At 43.2% G+C, this 25,893-nt stretch overlaps 1 protein-coding gene across 4 annotated transcripts in view; it reads right to left on the bottom strand.

Annotated features, from left to right (window-relative positions):
• The window catches only part of SNX29 (sorting nexin 29), a 199,543-nt gene that overhangs the window by 78,770 nt on the left and 94,880 nt on the right, over positions 1-25,893 (bottom strand). For all 4 annotated transcript variants that reach the window (XM_081887979.1, XM_081887982.1, XM_081887981.1 and 1 more), the window contains 2 exons: positions 17,739-17,794; positions 16,881-16,962 (listed from right to left, as the gene is read on the bottom strand). In XM_081887979.1, coding sequence (XP_081744105.1) covers positions 16,881-16,962; positions 17,739-17,794 — 138 coding nt within the window. The remainder of the gene's footprint in view (positions 1-16,880; positions 16,963-17,738; positions 17,795-25,893) is intronic.

Raw genomic sequence — 25,893 nt, 5'->3', positions numbered from 1 at the left:
TATCTGACCAAACTCTCATCCACTTCCTTATAAAATGCCTTTAGTGAGCTGTGTTTCCAAAGTGATGCCCACTGTAGTCTTGGATGGCCGCTACAACAAGGTCTCATATACAGCAGACTTTGTATTTGTGGTCAATCTGAGGTGGAAGACATCACTCATTATCTGTTAGCCTGCCCCTTTATATAGAGACCCAAGAGATCACTTTCTGAAACATTTGTTCACCCTGGCAGAAATGATCTGGCTGCAAAAAACACAACAAAAAACTGGAAAAGAGAGCTAGATAAAATCACTATATATTGTTGTGGTGATTCAGAGGTTTAGTTTAAAATCAAGGTGGTAACCTCCCTCTTAGATCATGGGTGTTGGTTCATATTATGGATGTGAGATCTTTTATTTTTCTATTGGTACAGTTGCTGCTGGCTTGTCGTGGCCTTTTGCTAGAAGAACAAACTTATATTTGAATTGAATGAATTGAAATTTCCCACACTCCATCCTTAAGATGGAAGGCATGGGGAGAGGATCCTAATTAGCCGTGTAAACTCATTTACCACTTTCTGTGACCATAGTATCATTATTCCTCCTCCTCTTCTTCCGTTTAGTCATGTCAACATCTGACCCTTTCCTGCTACATGGGGTGCATTCATCACACACTGAGTGCATCCCATCACTTACAGTGGGTATCACGTTCCTTCTGCTCCTGTTTACATGGCCAGTCTAACATCTGGCAATAGATTAAAAACCAGTTAAAACACTACGTTTAGAAATACAAGTTTAAATAAAACAATTAATCACAAGTGTCAGCCTGCGTTATTTATGGTTACAACCACATACCAAACAATTAAAACGCAGCACTTAAAAGCAACACATTTTTTAAGGAAAATCATTAATCCCATTATAATATGACGTTAATTTAGGCAGCCAGTATTAGCACCGCTCAACCAGTCAATATTAGCATAGCTTTTGCAGGCCCCTTAAATCACAATTATGGGGTTTCTCATACTTTTAGAGTAGCCAGGCTGGAAATTCTAGCAATATTCAAAACCCAAAGATCCCTAGCAGCAAATTGGATACTATCTAGTGTTAGTTCTACACTAGAGTAGACCCAGTAACAATAATGGAAATGACCAACTTAGGGGTGCTCCGATGATAACTTAGGAAAAAACTTAGCTTTGGGGGCCTTCTTTAGGGTGTAACTTGAAAGCAGACAGCCGAACTTGGGTGAAAAAACAAACTCTGCAGCCCTCCTCCCCAGTTACATAGCTATGGCCACCCAGCCAACCAAACCTTTAGCCACATCTGACATAGAGATTGTTCTAAATTGATTCACTTATTAGACAACCAGTTATGGAATATGCTGGCCTTTGGAAGAAGCATCTTTTGACCTTCATCCTTCAAGTTTGCAAAAATAAAGAGTCAAGTCTGATTCCTATCAAAATGTCAGCAAATTATTCTGCTCTAAACTGGGGAGATATTTGAGTTGCCTGGCGTATTTATTGAGAGAGTTTTCCCCCCTAATTATTTCAAAATGTCAGGTTAATATATGGTGCAAGGGTAGCTCCACCAAGGGTGCAATCAATTCATTTCTGGGCTATATTCAAAGCACCAGTTTAGACCCATAAAGCCTTATGCAACTCACTGACTCAGACCCTGCAATTGTCATCGGAGACCTTCCTCCGTGTGACTCTTCCAAGGGAAGTCCCACCTTCCAAGGGAAGTGTGGGAACATGAGAATGGGCCTTTTCCATTTTTACCACCATCTTGCTGGTACCCATAGCCCAACTGCCATATCAGCTCAGAAGCCTAATAGATAGTTGCTGTATTTCTACACTATTTTTTGTGCATGTGGCCATTTGAGCATGGTATTTTGTGCAGGCACATGCATGTACAGTGGTACCTCGGGTTACATACGCTTCAGGTTACATACACGTCAGGTTACAGACTCCACTAACCTAGAAATAGTACCTCGGGTTAAGATCTTTGCTTCAGGATGAGAACAGAAATTGTGCTCCGGCGGCACGGCAGCAGCGGGAGACCCCATTAGCTAAAGTGGTGCTTCAGGTTAAGAACAGTTTCAGGTTAAGAACGGAGCTCCGGAACGAATTAAGTACTTAACTCGAGGTACCACTGTATCCCAGTTTTCCTTTTAAATTGTAGCTGGTCCCTGTTCCCTTTGCTGGAACTGAGACACAGAGTTGGAACAGTGAACGAAAAACAACAACAAATGCTGGAGCATTACACAGAACGGAATGGAGTGGAAGATGTTACTAACCTTCCACCTTAATGCAATAAGGAAGCTCCTTTTTCTTAACACTGGACCCAAATAACTCATTTATAAAGTGTTTTTAACCCCCCCCCCCAAGATGCTTAATGCTAGAAAAAACAGCTGAAAATCATCAAAGCAGAATCACAAATTCTTATAACCCGGGAGAAGTACAGCCGTGTGTGACTCAAGGCTAGCAAAGTCTTACTGAAACTAATCCCTCCTAATCCACTTTTGCGGAAGATGAGCAGGAACCAGTATACGGATATTTTTAAAAACTGTGCCTGTAAGATAGCATTTCTGGCCTACTTCATTTTCTGCACCATAACATCCAAGATGGCCAAAATCTATCATTGGCCCCTTGTATCAGTTCCGCGAGCTTTGATTTCCCTCTCTCCTCGCAGCAGGTCACAATCATTTCCACTCTTTGCCCAAACAGCAGGGCTAGCCAATTTCCAATGAGCTATTTTTTGAAGAGGCAAAAACAAAACTAGAACAAAACATACTAGCACCCATGAGGGGGGAAGCGATGGCACTAATCTGATGACAATTTACATGTAAATGACAGCGTTGTGTTTCAAAGAGCAACAAAACATGGCGCGCTGTGGATTAGTGAGAGCCATTTCCAAGTAATAAAAATACATCAATAAAAAATAAATTCATCTTCAAAATTTGGCAGTTCAACCAGCAGGGAGAATTAAAAGTCATTAAAGAGCTCCCTGGTTGCAAAATAAATAAATAAACAAATATAAATACAAACAAAAGCTCCATCATTTCTCCCTCTGCTTCATCCAAACTGGAAACCCTCATTTAGGTTTTATGGACATGGCTGTGTCCTCTTTTCATTTCTCTAATATTTTGGCTCAGTGGTTTCAAACCATTAAGCAAAACAAGCCTGTCGTAAGCTGTATTCCTGCAAGAAAGCTCATTAGGGCTTCATTTTGTTTCAATAAGGCATTATCTGAGAACACACGAGATGAGCCCTAGTAAAATTTACTGTAAGACTTCAATATCCATTACAAAAAGATGCCTGTCCTTGTTAGAAGTGCAAAATCTATTTTGCTGTTCTTCAATTGTTAATCTGAAGATTTGTTTTCTAATGATCCTCCAATCCTATACAAATTTTGCTTGGGAGTTAAATAAAGTTGAAACCAGTTGCACTTATGTTCAGCAAGTTGCATATAAGGAGAAAATCAAAGCAATTTAAATAGCTAAGTATATGCAGAAGAGTTTGTTTGAACACTCCCAGATTCAGGGTGAAATCCAAAATTTTATTTACCTTAGACAGAGCCTGTTGGGCTTTGTATCAGCTGTTGGACAGCATGTTCGCAACCTGGAATAGAGCTGAGTGCATATAAATTTGTTGATTTCAGTGGATTACAGCCAATCTACAAAACAGTTCAATGCATGGCAGTGGAAGAAAAATATATATTCTTTGTGAATTTTGGTTCCATGTGGCTTTAAGTTTAAAAGTAAAAGTAGACTCAACGAAGGGCTTGTTGGACCTTCTTTGCCAACCGAGTTTGCACAGCGACTGGGGCGATGGAATAAAAACTTTCCTGCAATATCTTTGCTTTTTTATTTTTAGTTAATAATCAAACAGCTGCAAAACACCCCTTCCCACCACCTTTCCTCAACAGTACTCAACAGCATTCCCTAACAGCATGGGTAGGCAAACTAAGGCCCAGGGGCTGGATCCGGCCCAATTGCCCTCTAAATCTGGCTGGCGGACGGTCCAGGAATCACTGTGTTTTTACATGAGTAGAATGTGTCCTTTTATCTAAAATGCATCTCTGGGTTATTTGTAAGGCATAGGAATTCGTTCATTCCCCCCCCCAAAAAAAAATATAGTCCGGCCCCCCAGAAGGTCTGTGGGACAGTGGACCGGCCCCCTGCTGGAAAGGTTTGCTGTCCCCTGCCTAACAGTATTTGTATAACAGTACACATTAAAACCATTAAAACCACTTGATCAACTGAAATACAGTTTTCAAATAATCAATTACCCAATCACATCGCTGCATTTGGTGCAGTAGGTAAACTCCCCCTGCTAATTAGTTAAATTGTTAAGATACCTCAGGTGTGCTGAATTGTCAAGAGATCACAGATGTGCTGCCATGGAGGTTATAATTACAAACACACACCTCTGAGTAGCACCATTGACCACATCAATGTTAAGAAAACCCAACAGTGCTGTCTTCTAGGAAGAAGATACCATGCTAGAACCTTAACACAAGAACACAGGAAGAGCTTGCTGGGTCAGGCCAATGGAACATCTAGTCTAGCATGCTGTTCTCACGTTCCACAGCCAGATGCCTGTGGGAAACCAGCAAGCAGGATTTGAGTGGAGCATTCTCCATTCCTGCGACTCTGATTCCAGCAAATGGCCTTCAGAAGGATTGCTGCCTCCAACCATGGAAGCAGACCAGAGCCATTGTGGCTGGTAGCCATCGATAGCCATCTCCTTCTTGAACACGATTCTGTGTGGGGCTTCCTAGCTAGGGACACAAGTCACCTATAAGAAATTCACATTATACAATGTGGTATAAGAATGTTTGTTTGTCTGTGTCTCTCTCTCTCTCATTAAACCAGTTTTTTCTAGCAATTAACAGCAGAATGGTCCTGGAAATCCAGCAGAATGGTCCTGGAAATGGTGCATAATGATATACAGTGGTACCTCGGGTTACAGATGCTTCAGGTTACAGACGCTTCAGGTTACAGACTCTGCTAACCCAGAAATAGTGCCTCGGGTTAAGAACTTTGCTTCAGGATGAGAACAGAAATCATATGGCGGAAGCGGGAGGCCCCATTAGCTAAAGTGGTACCTCAGGTTAAGAACAGTTTCAGGTTGAGAACGAACCTCCAGAACGAATTAAGTTCTTGACCCAAGGTAAGGTAAAAGTCCATTAGGTCCAGTCATGACTGACTCTGGGGTTGCAGCGCTCATCTCGCTTTATTGGTCAAAGGAGCCAGTGTACAGCTTCCGGGTCATGTGGCCAGCATGAACTAAGCCGCTTCTGGCAAACCAGAACAGCACATGGAAACGCTGTTTACCTTCCCGCCAGAGCAGTACCTTTTATCTACTTGCACTCTGACGTGCTTTCGAACTGCTAGGTTGGCAGGAGCAGGGACCAAACAACGGGAGCTCACCCCATCACAGGGATTTGAACCGCCGACCTTCTGATCAGCAAGTCCTAGGCTCTGTGGTTTAACCCACAGCGCCACCCATGTCCCTGCACCACCCATGGTACCACTGTACTATTCTACACAGGAACACTGTATGTGGCTGAAAGGGGGAGATGGCTGCACCCCATGTAGTGATCCGCCTCATACAATGTTCATGGTGAAGGAAAGTACATCATCATACCCAAGGGTCAGCAAACTTTTTCAGCAGGGGGCCAGTCCACTGTCCCTCAGACCTTGGGGGGGGGCTGGACTATTTTTTTTGGGGGGGTGGGAATGAACGAATTCCTATGCCCCACAAATAACTCAGAGATGAATTTTAAATAAAAGCACACATTCTACTCACGTAAAAACACCAGGCAGGCTCCACAAATAACCCAGAGATGCATTTTAATTAAAAGGACACATTCTACTAATGTAACAACACACTGATTCCTGGACCATCCATGGGCCGGATTTAGGTGATTGGGCCAGATCCGGCCCCCAGGCCTTAGTTTGCCTACCCATGTCATACACCATCGGCCAGAAGACCACCTTTTAAAACTTCATTATGTGGCAGCTCTAAGCTGCTACAAAGAGAGGTAGATTTAAATGTCAGCCCTTCAACCTCCATGTAGGATTTGGGGTGACTAAGACCTGGGAGTCAAGGGTTCAAATCCCCACTTGGCCACAAAGTTCACTGCGTGAGTGCCAATTGCTGCCTCTCAACCTAAGCCTACCTCACAGGGTTGCTGTAGGGAATAAATGAGGGGGAGGATCATGCATGCCCCTTGGAGAAAAAGGAGGGATATAAATGCAAAAAAATGCAGAACATCAATCAATTGATTTGGGAGAAGCACTTGAGTTCCCAACACACCAAATCCTTCGGCTATCCTTCTCATTTCCTGGGTAAGGGAGTTCTATCGGGGTCTGGATTGATCCTGCTCCACCCATGGCCCCTCCCAAAGGGCTATAAACAGCTTGCTGTCTGGACTGGAACCTTCCCTACGAAAAGTTCATCATCATCAAACCTTTACTGGCATCACTTACAAACATTCAAAATAAATAGGCCAATGCTATCTCGTCGCCATTTCAACAGTACAGTCATTTGCCAAAGGGAAGAAGAGGCGAGCAATCGATTTCACCTCTATAGGTCTCTAGCAAGGGCAGGGTCCTGTAGCGTACTTCGGTGGCAGAAAATCAAATACAGTACTACCTCGGGTTAAGTACTTAATTTGTCCCGGAGGTCCGTTCTTAACCTGAAATTGTTCTTAATCTGAAGCACCACTTTAGCTAATGGGGCCTGCCGCTGCTGCTGCGCTGCCAGAGCACGATTTATGTTCTCATCCTGAAGCAAAGTTCTTAACCCGAGGTACTATTTCTGGGTTAGCAGAGTCTGTAACCTGAAGCATATGTAACCTGAAGTGTATGTAACCCGAGGTACCACTGTAGAGGAACTTAGCTACTGTCTTGGTGAGCTCTTGATCTCTCCCCTGCAATAAGAAGAGTATAACCTCTGTCTCTGAAGCCTTCTGTTTCGACTGCCAAACATTTCATATTGGGATACATAGGTGGTCTATGAATTGTTGGCAGAGATCATCATATATTTCACATTTAAGGGCATGTGAGCTAGAGTTTCCACAGGTGGGCATCACATGGGCATATCCTATCTCCTTCTGCCATACCCACAAACCTACCCCAAAGGAGGTTAGAAGGATTACAACTGACCCTAGCCAGCGAAAAAGCCCTTCTTTCTTGTGGGGCTACGAAAAGGTGGTGGGGTTCCCTTCATTGGAGGCATTTAAACAACAGTTGGATGGTCACCTGTCAGGAAACCCTTAGCTGTGATTTCTGCATTGCAGAGGGTTGGACTAGATGACCCTCGGGAACCATCCCATCGCCAGAGTTCTTTAATTCAATTACTTTTCATGCACTCTACTCTTTTAAAAAAAACAACAACAACTGCACATGCCTAGGGAGAAGTTGTGGGAGAGGAAGAAGTTTCTGGCATCTTAACTACTACATATAAGTAGCTAAAGGGCTGGGAGTGTAGAGAGACAAAATCTCAAGGGTCTCTAGTCAATCTGAGGTGGGAAAAAGCTCCTTCCCGACATCAAATACCAGTCGAAAGGAAAGCCTGCCCATCTAATTTGCTCTTCCTTTCCCCTCACAAAGATAACACGACACAATCCAATTAGGATTCTTCTTTTATGAAGTGATTGGAACGCCAAAAATAAATACAACAGAGCATAGCCAAATAAAGGAAGCAGATGCATCTTCTGATTTTCCCCAAAGAACACAGATTTTGACTGCAGCGGCAGAAAAAAAACCAAGGTGAACTCTCTAAAAGCAGCACCAAAAAAAAAACAGATGCAATTTACATTTTGACACAGCTGCGAGGCTGCATTTATGAGCTCTTTGAAAACGATCTGGTTTTTTAAAAAAATAATAACAACAAAAAACTGTAGTAATCATTTGGGACTAAGGAAGAACAAATAGAACAATGGACCGTGTCAGTTGAGATGTGAGTAGTTCTCTGTCTCCCTCTCATTACTTTGGCAGAGATACAGGATTAATTATAAAGAATAAACATTCATTTCAACAAAGCCATATTTTAACAATAGCATACAGATTGCATGCATAGTAATTTCTGAGCATTTTTTTTAAAAAATGATAATAAAAGATGATTAAAAGTAATATACATGGGTAAAACAAGGCTTGGAACTGTAAGCAGAAGCTTTAGCAAAATGAGTGGCAAATGGCTTATAGTGGTGGGAAATGTCTTTTTTGAGGAGGGACTCCAACCACAATCATACCACTCAGAGATAGCCTGGCTACGATGACACCCAGTCTGATAACCTCTTGCCTGTTTAATTGTGTTGGAACTTCAATGAGCTGTACATGGGGCTTCCCTTGGAGATGGCCAACTAGGGTAGATTGTGGCGGCCAGAAAATTATCTGTTACAGCTGGATGGATTCAGGTCACATTGATTCTGAAGGAATCACGCTGGCTGCCTATTCCCTTCTGGGCCAATCACAACACACCGATGCTTACCTATGAAGCCCTAAATGGCTTGGGATGGATATCCTTGAAGGACCATCCCTCCCTGCCTAGGTCTTAAGAGCTGTGGAGGAGCCTCTTCTTGATCGTCCACCTTCAGATGGGCTGTGCTATGTTTCAATGGGAGAAAACCTTCTTTGCAATGGGGTTGTTTCTGGAATGCCTTCCCCTTAGGCCAGGCATACGCAAACTCGGCCCGCCAGATGTTTTGGGACTACAACTCCCATCATCCCTAGCTAACAGGACCAGTGGTCAGGGATGATGGGAGTTGTAGTCCCAAAACATCTGGAGGGCCGAGTTTGCCTATGCCTGCCTCAGACGGATGCTTGGTGCAGTGCCAACATTTCTGTCATCCCGGTGCCCCCTGAAGACTTACCAGTTTGCCCAAATATCTAAGGGTTTTAGTGTGTGTTAGCTGGTTTAAGGTGGATAGCCTGCTTTGAAGGTTTTAGCAGTTGTTTCAGTTGCGCCTGTTCTTTAAAAGGGTTTTATATTTATTGTGTTTCTCATGCAATTGTAGATCTTTGTACTTTGCACACATCTTGCAATCCATTGGGATGAGGGGGGACAACTATAAATAATCTTACTGTTGTTTGTTTTACTGCATATTTTGATTACAGGTCTTTATTTTAATGCTTGGGTTATTCTGGCACTATTTTTCCATTACAGCAAGCATTTGTAAAGGAGAAATATATCAGAACAGGAGGGTGGTGAATCTAGGCATTGGTGGCTCTGACATAACTACACTCATCGTGTGTTTAAATCAATGTAGTAACAAAATATTTGTGCCCATTTTGTTCTAAATTGACTTGAAGAGTGGGCTGGTGCCAATCATGTATTAGAAGAGGAAGCAAGTTCTACTAGAGGAGTAATCTACAATCGATCACTCTTTTGGTTTTATGCAGGAATATGCTACAAGCGATCCATGCATCACCAAAGTACCTTTTTAAATTAAGTGTTTGCGGATCCATCCTCTGTTCTGCATACAATAAGTAAAAATCTCACACACAAGAATTTATCCTCAAAAACAGAACTAAAAGTCGGAATGGGCCCAAATGATTTGTTAACTGATTCTTCTTTTGCCTCTCCATGCATTTGATAGGGTTGTATTCTCAATCCTCCATTATTTAATTTATATGTTAATTATGTGGTTAAAAAGCTGCAAGGGAGTTGCTTTTTTGCAGTTAGCCTCATGGACAAGAAATTAACAGTTCTATTATACACGGATGGCATCTTTCCGCTTTCCCAGAATCAAAGAGGCCTTAGGCACCTTTTGCAAAATTGCAAAATAGATGTTACTATCCAGTGTAATACAACTGAAGTACAAAGATATTAGAGTTGCACTATGCTATAGCTATTATAAGAATTAGATGTAATTGTTCTTAATGGAGGGGTGCTTAAATTGAGGAGAGATTCTTTTAGCCTCCATTTTTGTCTTTGAATTTAAAATTTTATTTAGAATTGTATCAGAAAAGGAAAGGGAAAGCCTTCATTTTTCAACAAACAGTGCTGCTAGGTCAATATGCAAAGGGGACCACTATCTAACATTAGTACTGACTATAGTTATACCTCATGTTACGTTTGCTTCAGGTTGAGCATTTTCAGGTAGTGTCCCGTGGCGATCCAGAAGTACCGGAAAGGGTTACTTCCGGGTTTCGCCGCTCGCGCATGCGCAGACGTGCAAAATGATATCACGTGCATGCGCAGAAGTGGCGAATCACGACCCGTGCGTGCGAAGACGTGCAAACGCAGGTTGCGTTCTTTGCAGGTTGCGAACGGCCCTCCAGAACGGATCCCGTTCGCAACCAGAGGTACCACTGTATTATCATTTGTCACTTACCACATTAAATGTCTCAAAGAGATTTAGCAATGATAAAAATCATACATAATGCAACATTTAAAATACACCAAAGAGGTTAAAGAGCATTGCTGATTAAAAGCACCTGCATTAACATAAAAAGGACACACCCTACCCAACCCAGATAAAAGATGAACACCAATACAGGCTAGCTATGGTGTCATAGAATCATAGAGTCAAAAGACACTCTGAGGATTTTGTAGTCCAACCTCTTGCAATGCAGGAATATTCATTCAGCTGTCCCATGCGGGGATCAGACCTGCAACCTTGGCATTACCAGCCCCATCCTCTAGCCAACTGAGCTGTGTCCAGAATCATCGCACCACAAGACCACAATTAAGAGGCAAATGCCTGCGTTGAACAGGCACATCTTTTGCCTGGTGCCTAAAAGCTGATAATGATTGTGCCGGGCGCATCTCTCTGCTGATAGCATTCAGCAGTCGGGGAGCCAGCACTGAAAATGTCTGTTTTAATGCTGCCACCCTCTGCACCTTGCTCACGGGGAAGGTCCCATGGTGCCGAAAACACTCCCCAAGCGGAAGACAACCGCCCAAGTAGGACTGGAACCACTGCAAAGCAGTGCTGCCCACCCACAACTTGGATAGCCTCTCGAGGAGGATGCAGTGGTTGATGGTATTGAAAGCCACCAAAAGGTCAAAGGGGATTAACAGGGACACATTGTCCCCGTCTTTCTCCCAAAAGAGGTCATCATATAAGGTGACCAAAGCCAGGCCAAAAACCCAATTGAAATGGGTCTAGAAAACCAGTCTCCTGCAAGAACACCTGGATCTGGTCAGTGACCACCCACTTAAGAACCTTAAAGGTAAAGGTAAAGGGACCCCTGACCATTAGGTCCAGTCGTGACCGACTCTGGGGTTGCGGCGCTCATCTCGCTTTATTGGCCAAGGGAGCCGGCGTACAGCTTCCGGGTCATGTGGCCAGCATGACTAAGCCGCTTCTGGCAAACCAGAGCAGCGCACAGAAACGCCGTTTACCTTGTTTACCTTCCCGCCAGAGCGGTACCTATTTATCTACTTGCACTGTGACGTGCTTTCGAACTGCTAGATTGTCAGGAGCAGGGACTGAGCAACGAGAGTTCACCCCATCGCGGGGATTCGAACCGCCGGCCTTCTGATCGGCAAGCCCTAGGCTCTGTGGTTTAACTCACAGTGCCACCCGCGTCCCTTAGCACCACTCGCGTCCCTTAACCTTAACCCCCCCAAAAAGGGAGGTTGGCAACTGGACGGTAATTACTTAAGATATTCAGAATCTAGGGGTGGTTTCTTAAGGAGCAATCTTATCACTGCCTCCTTCAAAGAGGCAAGAACCAGCCACTCTTGTAAAGAGGCATGTCCCTGGCCCAGACAGCTGTCTCCTCCCTGCTGGATTTTTTCAGCCAGGAGGGACAAGTGTCCAGAGCTCAGGTAGTCACCCAAACTAGCCCAAGTGCCTTATCCACATCCTTGATAAATATATATGCAATCGCTCTTTCTGAGAGCTGATATTAATGTTTGTACAATAATGTCTCTCTGATTCCTGCATTTAAATATGTAGATTTAAGCCAGCCACTGCGCTGATCAGATAAACATGCATCCAGACTGGTGGTTACTCTCTTTCCAACAATAGCATTTTGGGTTGTAAAAGAATTTTGTAAAAAGAAAAAAAGAAAAAGACTATCATACTCATACAGCTCTACTGCTGCAATTACTGTGTAAACAAACATCCCTCGAATCATCTTTCTGACAGGGTTTATATTCCCAATAATTTATCAATGTTTGATATGCCAACAGCTGCCCACCGTAGGGGACTATTAGATTTACTGCAGCGTCTGCGAAAGAGATTTGTGGAGGAGGTAAAAACCTGAGTCAGAAGCAAATGGGACAGACGAGAATCACAGGCATGTCCACAAGAATCATTTTGTTGCTGCAGGAACACAAATTGGTTGCTAGTAACTATCACCATCTAGAGGTTAGAGCCAAATAAAACTTAGCCATTCCTTCCCCCAAAAAATTCACATAGCTTTTCTGTGGTGTACCAAAGCTCTAACACAAACCCCACAAACACTGTCAATTCCAGGGTGGGTAGAGGGGGGGAAAATAGGACAGGCAGCTTAGAAACACACACAGAGGGAGAGGTTTCGTTGCACTTAACTGCTTGATTTGATTGTGGTTACTACATTTACCATTTTTACCTATCTGAAAAATGGCACTGCTGCTTAAGCCTAAAGGTTATAATTGGGGGGGGGGGATACAAAACAATTGTTCACATTACATTGTGTGTTTTGATGCCTTTGTAGTCTTCTCATTAAACTTTAGCAGAGCAGCTTGTAAAATTCTGAAAGGCGAAAAATATATATGCTGAGGCCCTTGTGAATGAATTGAGAATTGAATTAGAACAGAACGACTTCCTTTTTTTCGGAGGGGGCGAAATTGGAACTGAAATTGATTCCTTATTTGGGGGAGGGGATGAGATGAACTGGAACTGGAACCAATTCCCTTTTAAAGTGAACTTTCCAAATGCTGATTCATGGGCTTGTACATGAAACGGAGGAAGAAGCATTTTTCTTTGCAGCGATCCAAAGATGGCAGCTTGGCAAGACCCGTGCGCTTAATGGGATTTTGCACAGTAAAAAGGGAGATAACTGTGATGCAATATTATACGCTGGCACATATGCTTTGCCTACGAAAACACCAACAAAATAAAAAACGTTGCAAAAAAAAAGACAAAAGAGACTGGTGTTTGGGGAGACTTTTCCGCACGTTATTATTTATTGTGATGAATGCGCAAGGCGCTCTGCAGACCAGAAAGAGGCGTTCATCCTACAAGATGGATTTTTTCCTGGTAGCATGGTATGCAGCATTCTAAATCTCAACTACGATAAGATTACTGTCACCTTTTAATAGGAAGTGCTACCAAAATAATAACTGCTTATACACCCTGGGATTAGTGTCTTTGTCTGACTTGTACGTTGGCGATAATCTATCTCTCTCTCTCTCTCTCTCTCTCTCTCTTAACTTTGAACAGTAACAAGAAGAGCTTTACAACGAAAGCAGTGCTTCCTTTTGCATCAATTATTTTGATACGTTTATATGAATGTTTGTTTCCAATGTGTTCATACAGACAAGATTTTAAAGTTCTACTCAAGCTTTTTCTGGTGGGTGGTCTGCACGGATCTACCTCGTGGCTTGGCAAAATGGGAGAAGTCTGCAAGTCATTTTCTCACCACTTTCCTACTCAGCGGCCCGTAACGCTATAGTTCTGCAGGACAGCAGCCATTCCAGCTGGGCCACAACAGATGGGGAGAAGGGACAATGGGACTAACTCCATCAGCTTCCATTTGACTCCTCCCCTCCCACCTTGTCTCCCTTCAAGCTGCTTGTTTTCCTCTTCATCTGTTTTTCCTCATGTTGCCTAATGTGAGCCAGGGTTCGAAACTCCCATTGTTCTAGGCGCTTTTAGCGACAGGGAATTTAATTAGCGAGAGAAGTTTCTGAGCTCTGGCCATAGTACTGCGCTTAAGACTTCAGTTTAAAACTGCAGAGTGGAAGGAAAGGAGGACCTTTTACTGTTTCCCCACTTCCAGCTATTCTCTGAAGACTGGAGAAGAAACCCTCTGAAGAGTATGAGGGGGGTGGGTAGGGGAAAGACTAGACCATGTTAAAAATGAACATAATATTTTAGTAGCAGTTCATTCGTTTCCAGCTTTGTATTCTTCTTATTAAAAAAGTGCACCTAGACATTCCATTGTTGCGCCATTTAGCTCCTAGCTTCCATGCCGAAGTTTCTAACACTGATGGGAGCTACACTCCAACAACATCTAGAGAGCACCAGGTTGGCTGCCCCTGATGTACAGCATTCCAAACCTACTACAGTGGTACCTGGAATCCGTTCCAGAAGTCTGTTTGACTTCCAAAACGTTCGGGAACCAAGGCGTGGCCTCTGATTGGCTGAAGGAAGCTCCTGTGGCCAATTGGAAGCTGCAAAAGCCGCGATGGGTGTTCAGGTTCCAAAGAACATTCACAAACCAGAACAAACACTTCCAGGTTTGCAGCATTCAGGAGCCAAAATGTTCGTCTCGCAAGGCGTTCAACTTGCGAAGGACGACTGTAGATATAATGGGACACAAAGTAAGGTTACAAAAGAACAGTTGTGGGAAAACCTAGTTTCTAACTCAAGGAAATACTTTGTACAACTCTTTCTATATCCATAGAAATAATTTCTCAAGAAAGAACCTGTATTAAAGAAAAGGAAAAAGAATTCCTTAGGTAGTACTATTAATACATCACTCCTTTTGGAAAGCACTGGGGACCAATTTGGACAGGTTTTTTTTTCCCCTCAGACACATTACAATTGGGACTTATTTTTAGCATTTCTCACCGAGCATTTATGATTATGTAAAACAGAGGTGAGAAGAGTTCAGGATTTTTACGCACAGAATCCTTGCTATCCATTGTTTGAATTTCGAACCAGACACCTATGCAATGACTCTCCCCCCCCCCCCCGTGTGTACACGCACACATATGAGATCATTCCCTTTGGGAATAATAATTTTGGAGAAAGAAAAAGAAAACGTCAAGCAGATAAGGGAACGGCTCCCAACCGGATTGCTTAAGCATGACCATAAATAGCATTTTTTTAAAAAATCTACAAAACTAAGCAGTTTATACCCTAACCGCAGTTTTTAAAAATTATAAAATGCCAGAAGCCCATTTGGGAGGCTCCGTTGGGAGGAAGGGTGGGATATAAATGTAGTGAATCAATAAGAGAGCTTCAAAATTCTATGCCAGCTAAAGTTTGGATTTGATATCCCACTTTATCACTACCCGAAGGAGTCTCAAAGCAGCTAACATTCTCCTTTCCCTTCCTCCCCCACAACAAACACTCTGTGAGGTGAGTGGGGCTGAGAGACTTCAGAGAAGTGTGACTGGCCCAAGGTCACCCAGCAGCTGCATGTGGAGGAGCGGAGATGCGAACCCGGTTCCCCAGATTACAAGTCTACCGCTCTTAACCACTACACCACACTGGCTCCAGCTTTTCCGAGATGCCATCAGGTTCAGGTCTAGTTGGCAGGCTGAGGCGGATGGTGAGGAGGAGATGGAAGCTGAGTGCAGAGGCCCTCCCCTTTCACCAGATTCAATGGCTTTGAATGGAAAAGTAGGGATCTCTTCAGCTTCTGACACCTCCTCCTCCCAGTCTGGTCCATCTTCTCCTTCTGACCACTTATCGCCATCCCACCACCAATCCCCAGGCTCTGAGTCTTCTTCCCCTGGAAATTCCCCAGCTGGGGCCTCCCACCATTCCTCTGCATCCAAGCATTCCATGACACCAATCTTGTTGAGTGGAGCAACTTGGCTGCACACAAGTGACACCCGAGCTGAGAGAACTGCACTAGCTACTAGGCCATGTTCAAAGCCCTGAACAACGCAGGACCAAGCTACCATAAAGACCACCCACCCCATATTCAGATCTGTAAGATCATTTAGATCAGGGGTCCCCAAACTATGGTCTGTGGTTTGCAGGCTTCCTTCAGGTGGTCCATGGTGTGTCTAAAGAACACTTGCAATCTGAATTCTACAGAATTCTATGGAATTCAATTTTGAATTCTGCTCTGTGGAATTCAAATTTGTAATACAGTACACCGAAACACAATAAAGGAAAAGAAACAACAGAAGTAGCAATCATACAGCACAGCACTTTATAATTGCTGCAGCAGACAGAAAAAATAATTAAATGGTCCACAAAGACCCTCAACAATTTTCCTACAAACCAACCTGTGGGGTATAACCTCAGAATTGGAATCTATTTATATACAAACAATCAAAGCTTTACTAGAAAGCTCGTGGCTTTTGGCTTAAATGCGTAGCAGTTTAATTTTGCAAAAGTTACTTGTGGAACTTCTGAATTCTACTCCCCCTTCAAATTCCACAATCTCCCTTAGCTGTCTAGATCTCAGGGCTGCCCATTTGTGCTGCAACATCAAAGAAGAGGAGGAAATGGCTTAAGAAGAGGCAGAACAAGCAGAAAGTTAAGAAGCCAAATGTACTCCCAAGTTTATTCTTTGGTAATGGTACCTTTATCAATGGCATTAGATAAATGTCCATTGTACCATAGTCACTTGCTGTTAGCTACACATCAAAGAAACAAATCTTACACATTAATAGGACCTATTATTATGAAGAAGAATATTTAAAACATCAAATCAGAGCATGAGAAGAAAGCCAGGATCTCTGTTGCAATCCGTCACACTTTAATTAATCTTCGCATGCATTTAGAACTCCACCCAAAGCAAGAAATTTTGCTGTTCCAAATGTAACACATGTATTAATGACATTAAAGCATCACAACTTTCTTACATACTGTCATACAACTGCACTCTACATAACCAAAGAACTATATCAGCGTAAATCAAAGCTGAGACATTTCAGCGATTACCAGGCCTGCGAATGACTGAAGACACTTTAGTAAAATACTTAGAAGAGTTCAATGGAATCCACCACCACCCTAAAAAAAGAGAGAGATCCCTTAAAAGTCATGAAACTCACCTGGTAGACATGAAACGCGTTGGCTGCTTTCCCACGCAGAAAGACCGAGGGGATCCAGACATTTATAAGAGCTCGATTAGATCTGAGGAAAAAGAGCCACAAAGCTCTCTGTATGTGCAATCCTGAAACAAGGCACAATGTAGTAAACCAGAAGTGGGGAGCCCGTGGTTCTCCAGGTGCTGTTGGGACTCAAAAACCCATCAGTTCCAGCCAGTATGACCGACAGGGATGATGGGAGTTGTAGTCCAGAAATGTCCAGAAAGCCAGAGGTTCCCCACACCTATAATAAGCTGTAAGCAAGACCTAATGGGTGGTTATGGGGGTTAAACCACAGAGCCTAGGACTTGCCAATCAGAAGGTTGGTGGATCAAATCCCTGCAACGGGTGATCTCCCGTTGCTCGGACCCTGCTCCTGCCAACCTAGCAGTTCAAAAGCACAAAGTGCAAGTATAGGTAAGGTATTTCCAGCGGTAAGGTAAACTGCATTTCCATGCGCTGCTCTGGTTTGCCAGAAGCGGCTTAGTCATGCTGGCCACATGACCCGGAAGCTGTACGCCGGCTCCCTCGGCCAGTAAAGCGACATGAGCGCCGCAACCCCAGAGTCGGCCACGACTGGACTTAATGGTCAGGGGTCCCTTTACCCTTTACCTTTAGGGCCTAGTGGGTGGTTATATTATTTGCCAACCTGCCCCCTCAAAAGGGATACGTGGGATAATATTGCAAATAAACTGTGCATTAGTTATACTGCAGGCTGAGGATATCCTCACATATAAGAATTTGATTCATTATTTCATTATTTCTTCCCTCAGAGCCACTGCAAAGAGGTCAGATCAAGTCTCAAACCATCTACCAACTTACATTTCAAAATCGGACAAGCTCTGGTCCTCAGATGTTTGGCTCAGATCTCCAGGAACCTGCAGTTGAAAGAAGAGGGGATTAAATTGTGTTTAAGCAATGGTATTGCCTATCAGGTTGACTCAAAGCACAGAGATATGGGACTGGATATTCCCAAAAATGAATATCTAAAAGCAATAGGAGGAATGTCACTTTCCACCCCAGTGACCCCTATCAGAACAGAAGTCTGGGTAACACTAATGGAATTTTGTATGTTATGTGTATATTCTCATACCACTTTAAACTTTATATGTATATAGAATAATGGAAGACAGATGCTTAAATAAAGTTTCTCAGCTCTTACCTAACCTATCACTGGACAGGGCTGTTGTGAAAATAAATTGGAAGAACTCCATGTACATCACCCAGAGAATACAAACATAAAAAAATAAAACTAATAAATCACATGGTCTTAAAGGTCTCACATCTGTTTTATCACTAGACGGGGTTCACTGCAATCTGTCTTCCTGACTGGGTAGCCTTTTAACTCACTTTCTTTCTTTCTTTCTTTTCCTGCAAGGAGAAAGTTTTCTGAAGAACCTCAATTAACACATTTGCACTAGTGATGTTACCTGATTAAAGAAATTGAGTTTTGATAAAACAATTTAAATTTGCATACTGGGGGGAAGATATTCCTCTTGTGGGATGCCAATTTGGGAGACACGTTCTCACGTCTAATTAACTCTTCTGACAAATTCCAACCACAGTTACCTAAGAAATAAGCACCATATCCTTCTGATTTTTAGAATCAGATTTTTTCTTAAAAAAAAGAAAGTGCCTAGATTTTTTTAGCATGCACAATAATAACCTTCAAAGCAAGCACCACACAGCTGCATTTTGGACATCAGTAACTCTAGCACCAGGCGACCTTTAAATCGGTGTCCTTTAAAATGCAGTACCTTCTGATGTAATTATGCCCCCATTATCTCTGCCATCAAAAGTTGCTGATTATTTTACCTAGAGGAGTTTCAGGTTAGGGAGCTGAAGGAATTATTCATGAAGCATCTAACCTTTGCAAGAGACATTTAGATAATTGTGATTGGCGCTAATGCAGCTCTAAGAGCACAATCTTTCACAGCAAGTTGTCTAACATTCCCGCCCCACTTCTTTGTGGTCCAATCTGACCCTCCACTAAGCCCCCATGGATGACATGTAATGGGGATGGCTAATGTGGCCAAGACTGAAATATTACATACACGGAACAGAGGGGTTGTGTCTTTCTTAGGTCAGGCCTTGTTCATTTCAGGAAGATATATACAACTAAACACAGAAGAAAACTCCCTCAGAACTCAACAGCCAATGAGGGTAGAGTATTCCCTCATTGAATATCATGCCCCTCTGATTAGTTACTAAGCAACACCTCCACCCATCTCTCTCTTGGCTGGTTGGCTTAAACATTAACCCTTAAGTTGCAAACTGAATGATCAGTGCAGCTGACCTTAAAATGGGGTGGGGGGCATGATTTTAAAAGCCTATCCCCAGCTCTCTGGGATTTCTGCCACTGATGTCCTGTGGCAAGTACATGAAAAACAGCACTACCAACCCATCCAGAATGTGTGGTACCAGGCAGTATCAGATGTGACTGAACCTACATCGGGGGGGGGGTAGCTTCTCCAGGAAGAACGGGTCTAATATTAAGGCTGAATGGTAATATACTGTTTGCTGATTAATTCAGTGTGGGCTTGGTGGCAGAAACACCAGATGGAATCATCATCGTCAGCCGAGACCCCTAGCACATCTGCTGCAGATGCAATTGGACATTAAAGTCATCCATTGAAAACTAACGTCCCGATTCCCATTATTGTACCTCAATTTCAGCTCCGCAGGGGTACATTCGTAAGTAGCAGCAATCACAAAGGAACAACAGGGAGAAATAACTCACGGTAAGATCTTCACTGCGCATACAGACTCACTTTCAATGCACCTTTCCTGACTTCAATGAGGAAGTCATTTGCAAGAGTTCTGGAGGAAGCCTAAGTCATTATGCTAATGCAATGTGATTTTAGATGTACATATTTTCCTCTGTGTTGTGCGGCAACCATGGAAAGGGGCCAAAAATCACCATGAACAAAATTTCTGCCTTGAAAAACTGCAGTGATGCAGGTGAACAGTGCTGAACAACAACCTACTGATCAACACCCATTTGCTATGAGATTATAAAGGTATTGTTCAGAATATTTTACCAATTATTTATTATCATAAACCAGCATTCATACAGCATGTTGAACTGTATTCAGAGAACATACCCTAAGAAGGCTTTCCCAAACTTGGGTCTCCAGCTGTTTTTGGACTACAGTTCCCATCATCTCTGACCACTGCCCCTGCTAGCTAGGGATGATGAGAGTTCTAGTCCAACAACACCTGGAGACCCAAGTTTGGGAAACCTTGCCCTATGAATACCGGTACTTACAAACAGAGGCAAGTCATTAACTTCCTAATGCAGACTGGCTGGGAAGGAGCCCTGGGGCTGATGGATGGCAGCTTACCTAAAGCCCTATAGACTGTTCATGCCTCTCCAAGGCCCCACACAAACTGGGGACATCACCTCTCTCCCACTTAGCCACTCCATTGCCAAAGCTACCCTGTTTTCTTGGAAGATGATGCAAATGTTATTACGCAGCTTTTAAAAGAGGAAACCTCCAATATTAATCCTCTCGGCCCCTACAACTGGCAGGTGAGGCCTCAATTGGTGATGCAACCTCTGGGAGCAGCTAAGATGCTATTGACCCATCATGATAGAAGCTTCTCAGTGGAAGTTCCCCATATAATAATAATATTTTTTTATTTATATCCCATCCTCCCCAACCAAAGCCGGGCTCAGAGCGGCTAACAACAATAAAAGTAACACAGCATTCTAAAATCAATTCATTTTAAAAATCAATTCAAAATCAAATTAATGGCAACATTTGTGAGATGCCAACCATGGTGAGGTGCATCTGTCTCCTTCATTACAGTGGTACCTCTGTTTACGAACTTAATCCGTTCCTGAGGTCCGTTCTTAAACCGAATCCATTCTTAAAATGAGGCGCACTTTCTCTAATGAGACCTCCCACTGCCAGTGCCCTTCCACCGTTCAGTTTCCGTTTGTAGACCAAGGTAAGATTCGCAAACCGGAACACTACTTCCGGTTTTGCAGAGTTCGTAAACCAAATCATTCACAAACAGGACTGTTCTTAAGCCAAGGTACCACTGTATTGGCTTCCAAGTGGAAATTGAAAACATTAGATAGGCACTTGATGGCTGAAAGACACTGTATCTGACAATGTTGGTGAGAGAAAGCTTTTAAGTGTAACTGCTTTAAGAATGTTTTTAACAGTGACGATTCTGAAAAAGTTTTAACTGTCACTCAGGTCAGTCAGAATCATGGCTGAGTGGGAATTTGAACCATGGTCTCCCAAGTCCTGGTTCGGAAATTCTAACCACTGTACCTCTCTGCCATCTTACAACACCATTGTGGTCTAGCAGGGGACAGAATAATTTTAAAAACAACAACACAGAAAGTGGAGAAGCAGAAGAAGAAAAAAGTTGAAAGAAAGGGGAGTGAGGCTCACTGGGAGGAAGAACAAGCTCCGTTCTCTACCTAGGAAATGGAAAGATCCGTATGTGTCTTTAAGCTTAGCACTAGTTTTGAATGGTCCAAAAGTTTCCCTGCAACTGTTGCGCAGAAATCACTTAAAGACCTCTTTGCAGCAAATTATACTCAATTTTCTTGAAGGGTGATTAATCAGCAGCAATTAAGTACCAGGTTACTTACAACAGAAATACATCTTGCATACACATTTCAATATATTCCCTTCATTTTGCGCCAGCTGACGCAGAATAACTCGCAAACACTTCACATCATTATGGCCTAGGAATTCGGAGGCAGTATTAAACGTGGGCATTTAGTTTAGAGCTGGTCTTTCAAAAAGAAAGTTTCGGGTAGAAAAAGTGAGTACAAATATGCTAAGAGGAGGCAAAACCATACTAGATAGATAGCAAAACTGCTATGCCCACCCCCCTTCATAAAAGAGTATTCCTAGTACTTTTCATTTATATTACCGCTTTTCTATATTTACAGCTCTAGCACAACCTGGAAACTGAACCAGATTTTTTAATATCTAGTTGCTTGACTCCATGATGAATATAAAGGGACAGAAGGAATCTAACACTTTACATTCCCTTCCCTTCAGCTATGAATAGCTTAAATATGTTGTATTGATGGAGAGTGCTTATTATTCCACATTTCTCCAAAGCTGGACATCTTTAAAAATGCATTTGAAGCTAAGGGTACTTCAATGACTAGGAGGAATGAAGTGATTAAAGAACATTATTTCAGCTGGAGACTTTTGGCATTTATCATCTGATGCTTTAAAGACATTTTGCAACGGGGAGGGGTGCAGGGGGGAAATGGAGAGCATCAGAGCACATGCTTTAAGTGCACAAAACAGATAACAGACCTATCACTGGCAACTACACATATAGAATGAAGCCACAGAGTTAGACCAAGACCCTCAAGAACGACCAGCAGTCAAAGTAGACCAGTGATGGCCAAACTTGGCCCTCCAGCTGTTTTGGGACTACAACGCCCATCATCCTTAGCTAACAGGACCAGCGGTCAGGGATGATGGGAATTGTAGTCCCAAAACAGCTGGAGGGCCAAGTTTGGCCATCACTGAAGTAGACAGTACTGGCCTAAATGGGTCTGTGCATTATACGCTGCTTGCGTTGGAGGGAAATTCTCATTTGCTTCAACAGAGGATTGTTTCCCCCCCCCCAAGCAAAATTGCAAATGTCGGTGATAAGTTCCCAATTGGGACCACTGTGGGAGACAAAGGAATACAGCCCCCCTCGTCCCCATCCAATAGTAGGGGGTCCGATGCTGGGGCAGAGCGCTCCCGCTGGCAATTTATGTGAAATGAAATTGCTTGCATTAAATGGCACAGAAATATACTAACGTATTATCTAGCTTGGTCCTGAGACAGGTCCTTGTGTCCCAGGTATGGGGAACCCTTGGCCCTCCCTTGAAAAGGGCAAAGAGCTGAAGGAGGAAGTTGGAAGTGCAACGCTCTTTCACGCTTCCTCTTTCATATCTACGGTCTCTTCAAAGCTCGGATTAATTCCACTGGATGCAAGTGAAACCTGTACCTGTTTATGCACACCCAAATACTCTCTTCTTCTGGCTTTTTTTTTGGGGGGGGCTAATTTAGGGGAACGGCAGAGAAGTGACCAGAGAAGACGGTATCCATGACACTTGCTCAAAAACCAAAACATGCCCAAAGCCCCCCCCCAAAGGGTTTGTGACCCCTGGTTTATATAATGACCACACTAAGCAGAGAGAACAGAAGGCAAGGGAACACAGACTCACAATCCCTCTTCCTACTTCAGCCAATTGCCCCCTACCTCCCTTCCACCCCCAACATGCCATCTACCACCAGCTGCCCAGTAGGAAGGATCCTGATGGATACTTATATGTAGATCATGTTTATTCATGTATTTTGATTTTACGTGCATGCCACTTCAGAAGGATTTGTATTCTGAAAGGTGGCCAATAATAATAATAATAATAATAATAATAATAATAATAATAATAATAATAATATAGTTGCACATTTAATAATAATTTCTACAATGTTTTTTCTAATACCTTGCATTTATTAATGATTATATTAGTTCTAACACACGGTTAGAAAAGGATGGCATTTTTGAGTAGTAACTAAGCAACCTGCATAGCATTTGCCGAATTTCTCCTGATCGCACAATTTGTTTGTTTTACCTGCAGTCTAGGTTTCCCTACTTACCGACAGTCAAGAAATGATATTTCACAAGCGAGACTGAGGGTCAAAGTACACTCCGTAAGCAAATTTGATGCCCAATGTTCAGCCAGACTGCGACGAAATTAAACAGAGCTATTCTGCTTACAAAAATCCACCATTGGATGTACCACTAAGTTTGACTTGCCCTTAAGATTTCGTTCCAAAATTTATAGTTAGCAGTACCGCAATTCAACTCTAGTCCGTGCCAATGAATTTGTGAAGCACATAATAAAGAATTCTGCCACCTAATTATTTTATATGGCTTCAAAAGGACAGGAGTCTGTTGCAAAGGACACCGTCTCCTTGTCATCCATCATAATCTTATAATGATATCTGCCCCCCCACACACACTAAGACATTCTGACTAAATTTACAAACATACCAAATGGTGAGAGATAAGTTTGCAACTACATCAAGAAATCAGGCAGAAATGTCCCAGTTCTTAACATAGATGATGGCAATGAAGATGAAGGAAGGAAGACAGCATTCGTACGGTGCTGAGCGTTTTCTGCAATGGAAAATTTACCACTACTATATTTTCCTATGGCAGGGGGGGACCCATTTCTTTAAAAACATATTTTCCACAAAATTAATGACTGAATAAAGAATACCCTTCAAAGTTAAGCTCTGGCATGGCCACAGTTACCTATTTTTACAGGTGACTTTCCTAAGACCCTCTTTATCCTGCTGTTCCATTCTGTAGGAGTGCTTGCATTTCTCACACTGTTTATGAAACCTCATGAATCTGCTGGACCCTTGCCACTTTCTTCAAACCATATCCTCCTCTCCCCAGACGACACCCCTCTCCAGTCTAGCAACTGTTGCTTCTTCATTTTGGAAACCTAGGTGTGCGGCTGAAATAAAAAATTAAAAAATAGTCCAGTAGCACATTAGAGACCTACTAAGTTTATTCTAGGTATAAGCTTTCGTGTGCATGCACACTTCTTCAGATAGGTGTGTGGCCTTAGACCCCCAAAAGAGCCTTACTGGGTAAGGCCAACTGCCCATCTATTCCAGCATCCTCTTCTCAACAATGACTACAGATGCCTATGGGAAGCCGGCAAGCAGAACCTGAGCACTGTAGCCTTCTCAATCCTTAAAATTCCCAGCAATGATCATTCAGAGACATACTGCCTTTGAAGGTGACCCGGAAACTACAACTAATCCAGAATGTGGCAGCTAGACTGGGGGCTGCCACCGAGACCACATAACACCGGTCTTGAAAGACCTACATTGGCTCCCAGTCCGAGCACAATTCAAAGTGTTGGCCTTGGCCCAGTATACCTGAAGGAGCGTCTCCACCCCCATCATTCTGCCTGGACACTGAGATCCAGCGCTGAGGGCCTTCTGGCGGTTCCCTCATTGCAAGAAGCAAAGCTACAGGGAACCAGACAGAGGGCCTTCTCAGTAGTAGTGCCCGTCCTGCGGAACACCCTCCCATCAGATGTCAAAGAGATAAACAACTACCTGACATTCAGAAGACATCTGAAGGCAGCCCTGTTTAGGGAAGTTTTTAATGTGCAGCATTTCAGTGTATTTTTGGTCTTTGTTGGAAGCCGCGCCGCCCAGAGTGGCTGGGGAAACCCAGCCAGATGGGCGGGGTAAATAGAAGGGGAAGAAATGGAGGTAGTGAGAGATTTTACTTTCTTGGGCTCCATGATCACTGCAGGTGGTGACAGCAGCCACAAAATTAAAAGACACCTGCTTCTTGGGAGAATAGCATTGACAAACCTAGACAGTCTCTTATAAAGCAGAGACATCACCTTGCCAACAAAGGTCCGTATAGTTAAAGCTATGGTTTTCCCAGTAGTGATGTATGGAAGTGAGAGGTGGACCATAAAGAAGGCTTATCGCTGAAGAAATGATGCTTTTGAAATATGGTGCTGGAGGAGACTCTTGAGAGTCCCATGGACTGCCAGAAGATCAAACCTATCCATTCTTAAGGAAATCAGCCCTGAGTGCTCACTGGAAGGGCAGATCCTGAAGCTGAGGCCACCTCATGAGAAGTGAAGACTCCCTGGAAAAGACCCTGATGTTGGGAAAGACTGAGGGCACATGGAGAAGGGGACGACAGAGGATGAGATGGTTGGACAGTGTTCTCGAAGCTACCAGCATGAGTTTGACCGACCAAACTGCGGGAGGCAGTGGAAGACAGGAGTGCCTGGCGTGCTCTGGTCCATGGGGTCACAAAGAGTCAGACACGACTAAACTACTAAACAACCAAAGATTTATTATGTCTACAATCTCCGTCTTGGCGCAGAGGCTGAAAGCCTGGTCCTACAGTTACTAAGTTGTGCCTAATGAAGTGTTCTGGAGAACAAGGA

This window comes from Podarcis melisellensis, assembly GCF_964234715.1.
Source record: "Podarcis melisellensis genome assembly, chromosome: 14".
NCBI classification, from domain to species: Eukaryota; Metazoa; Chordata; class Lepidosauria; order Squamata; family Lacertidae; genus Podarcis; species Podarcis melisellensis.
This window is presented reverse-complemented; position numbering and strand designations above follow the sequence as displayed.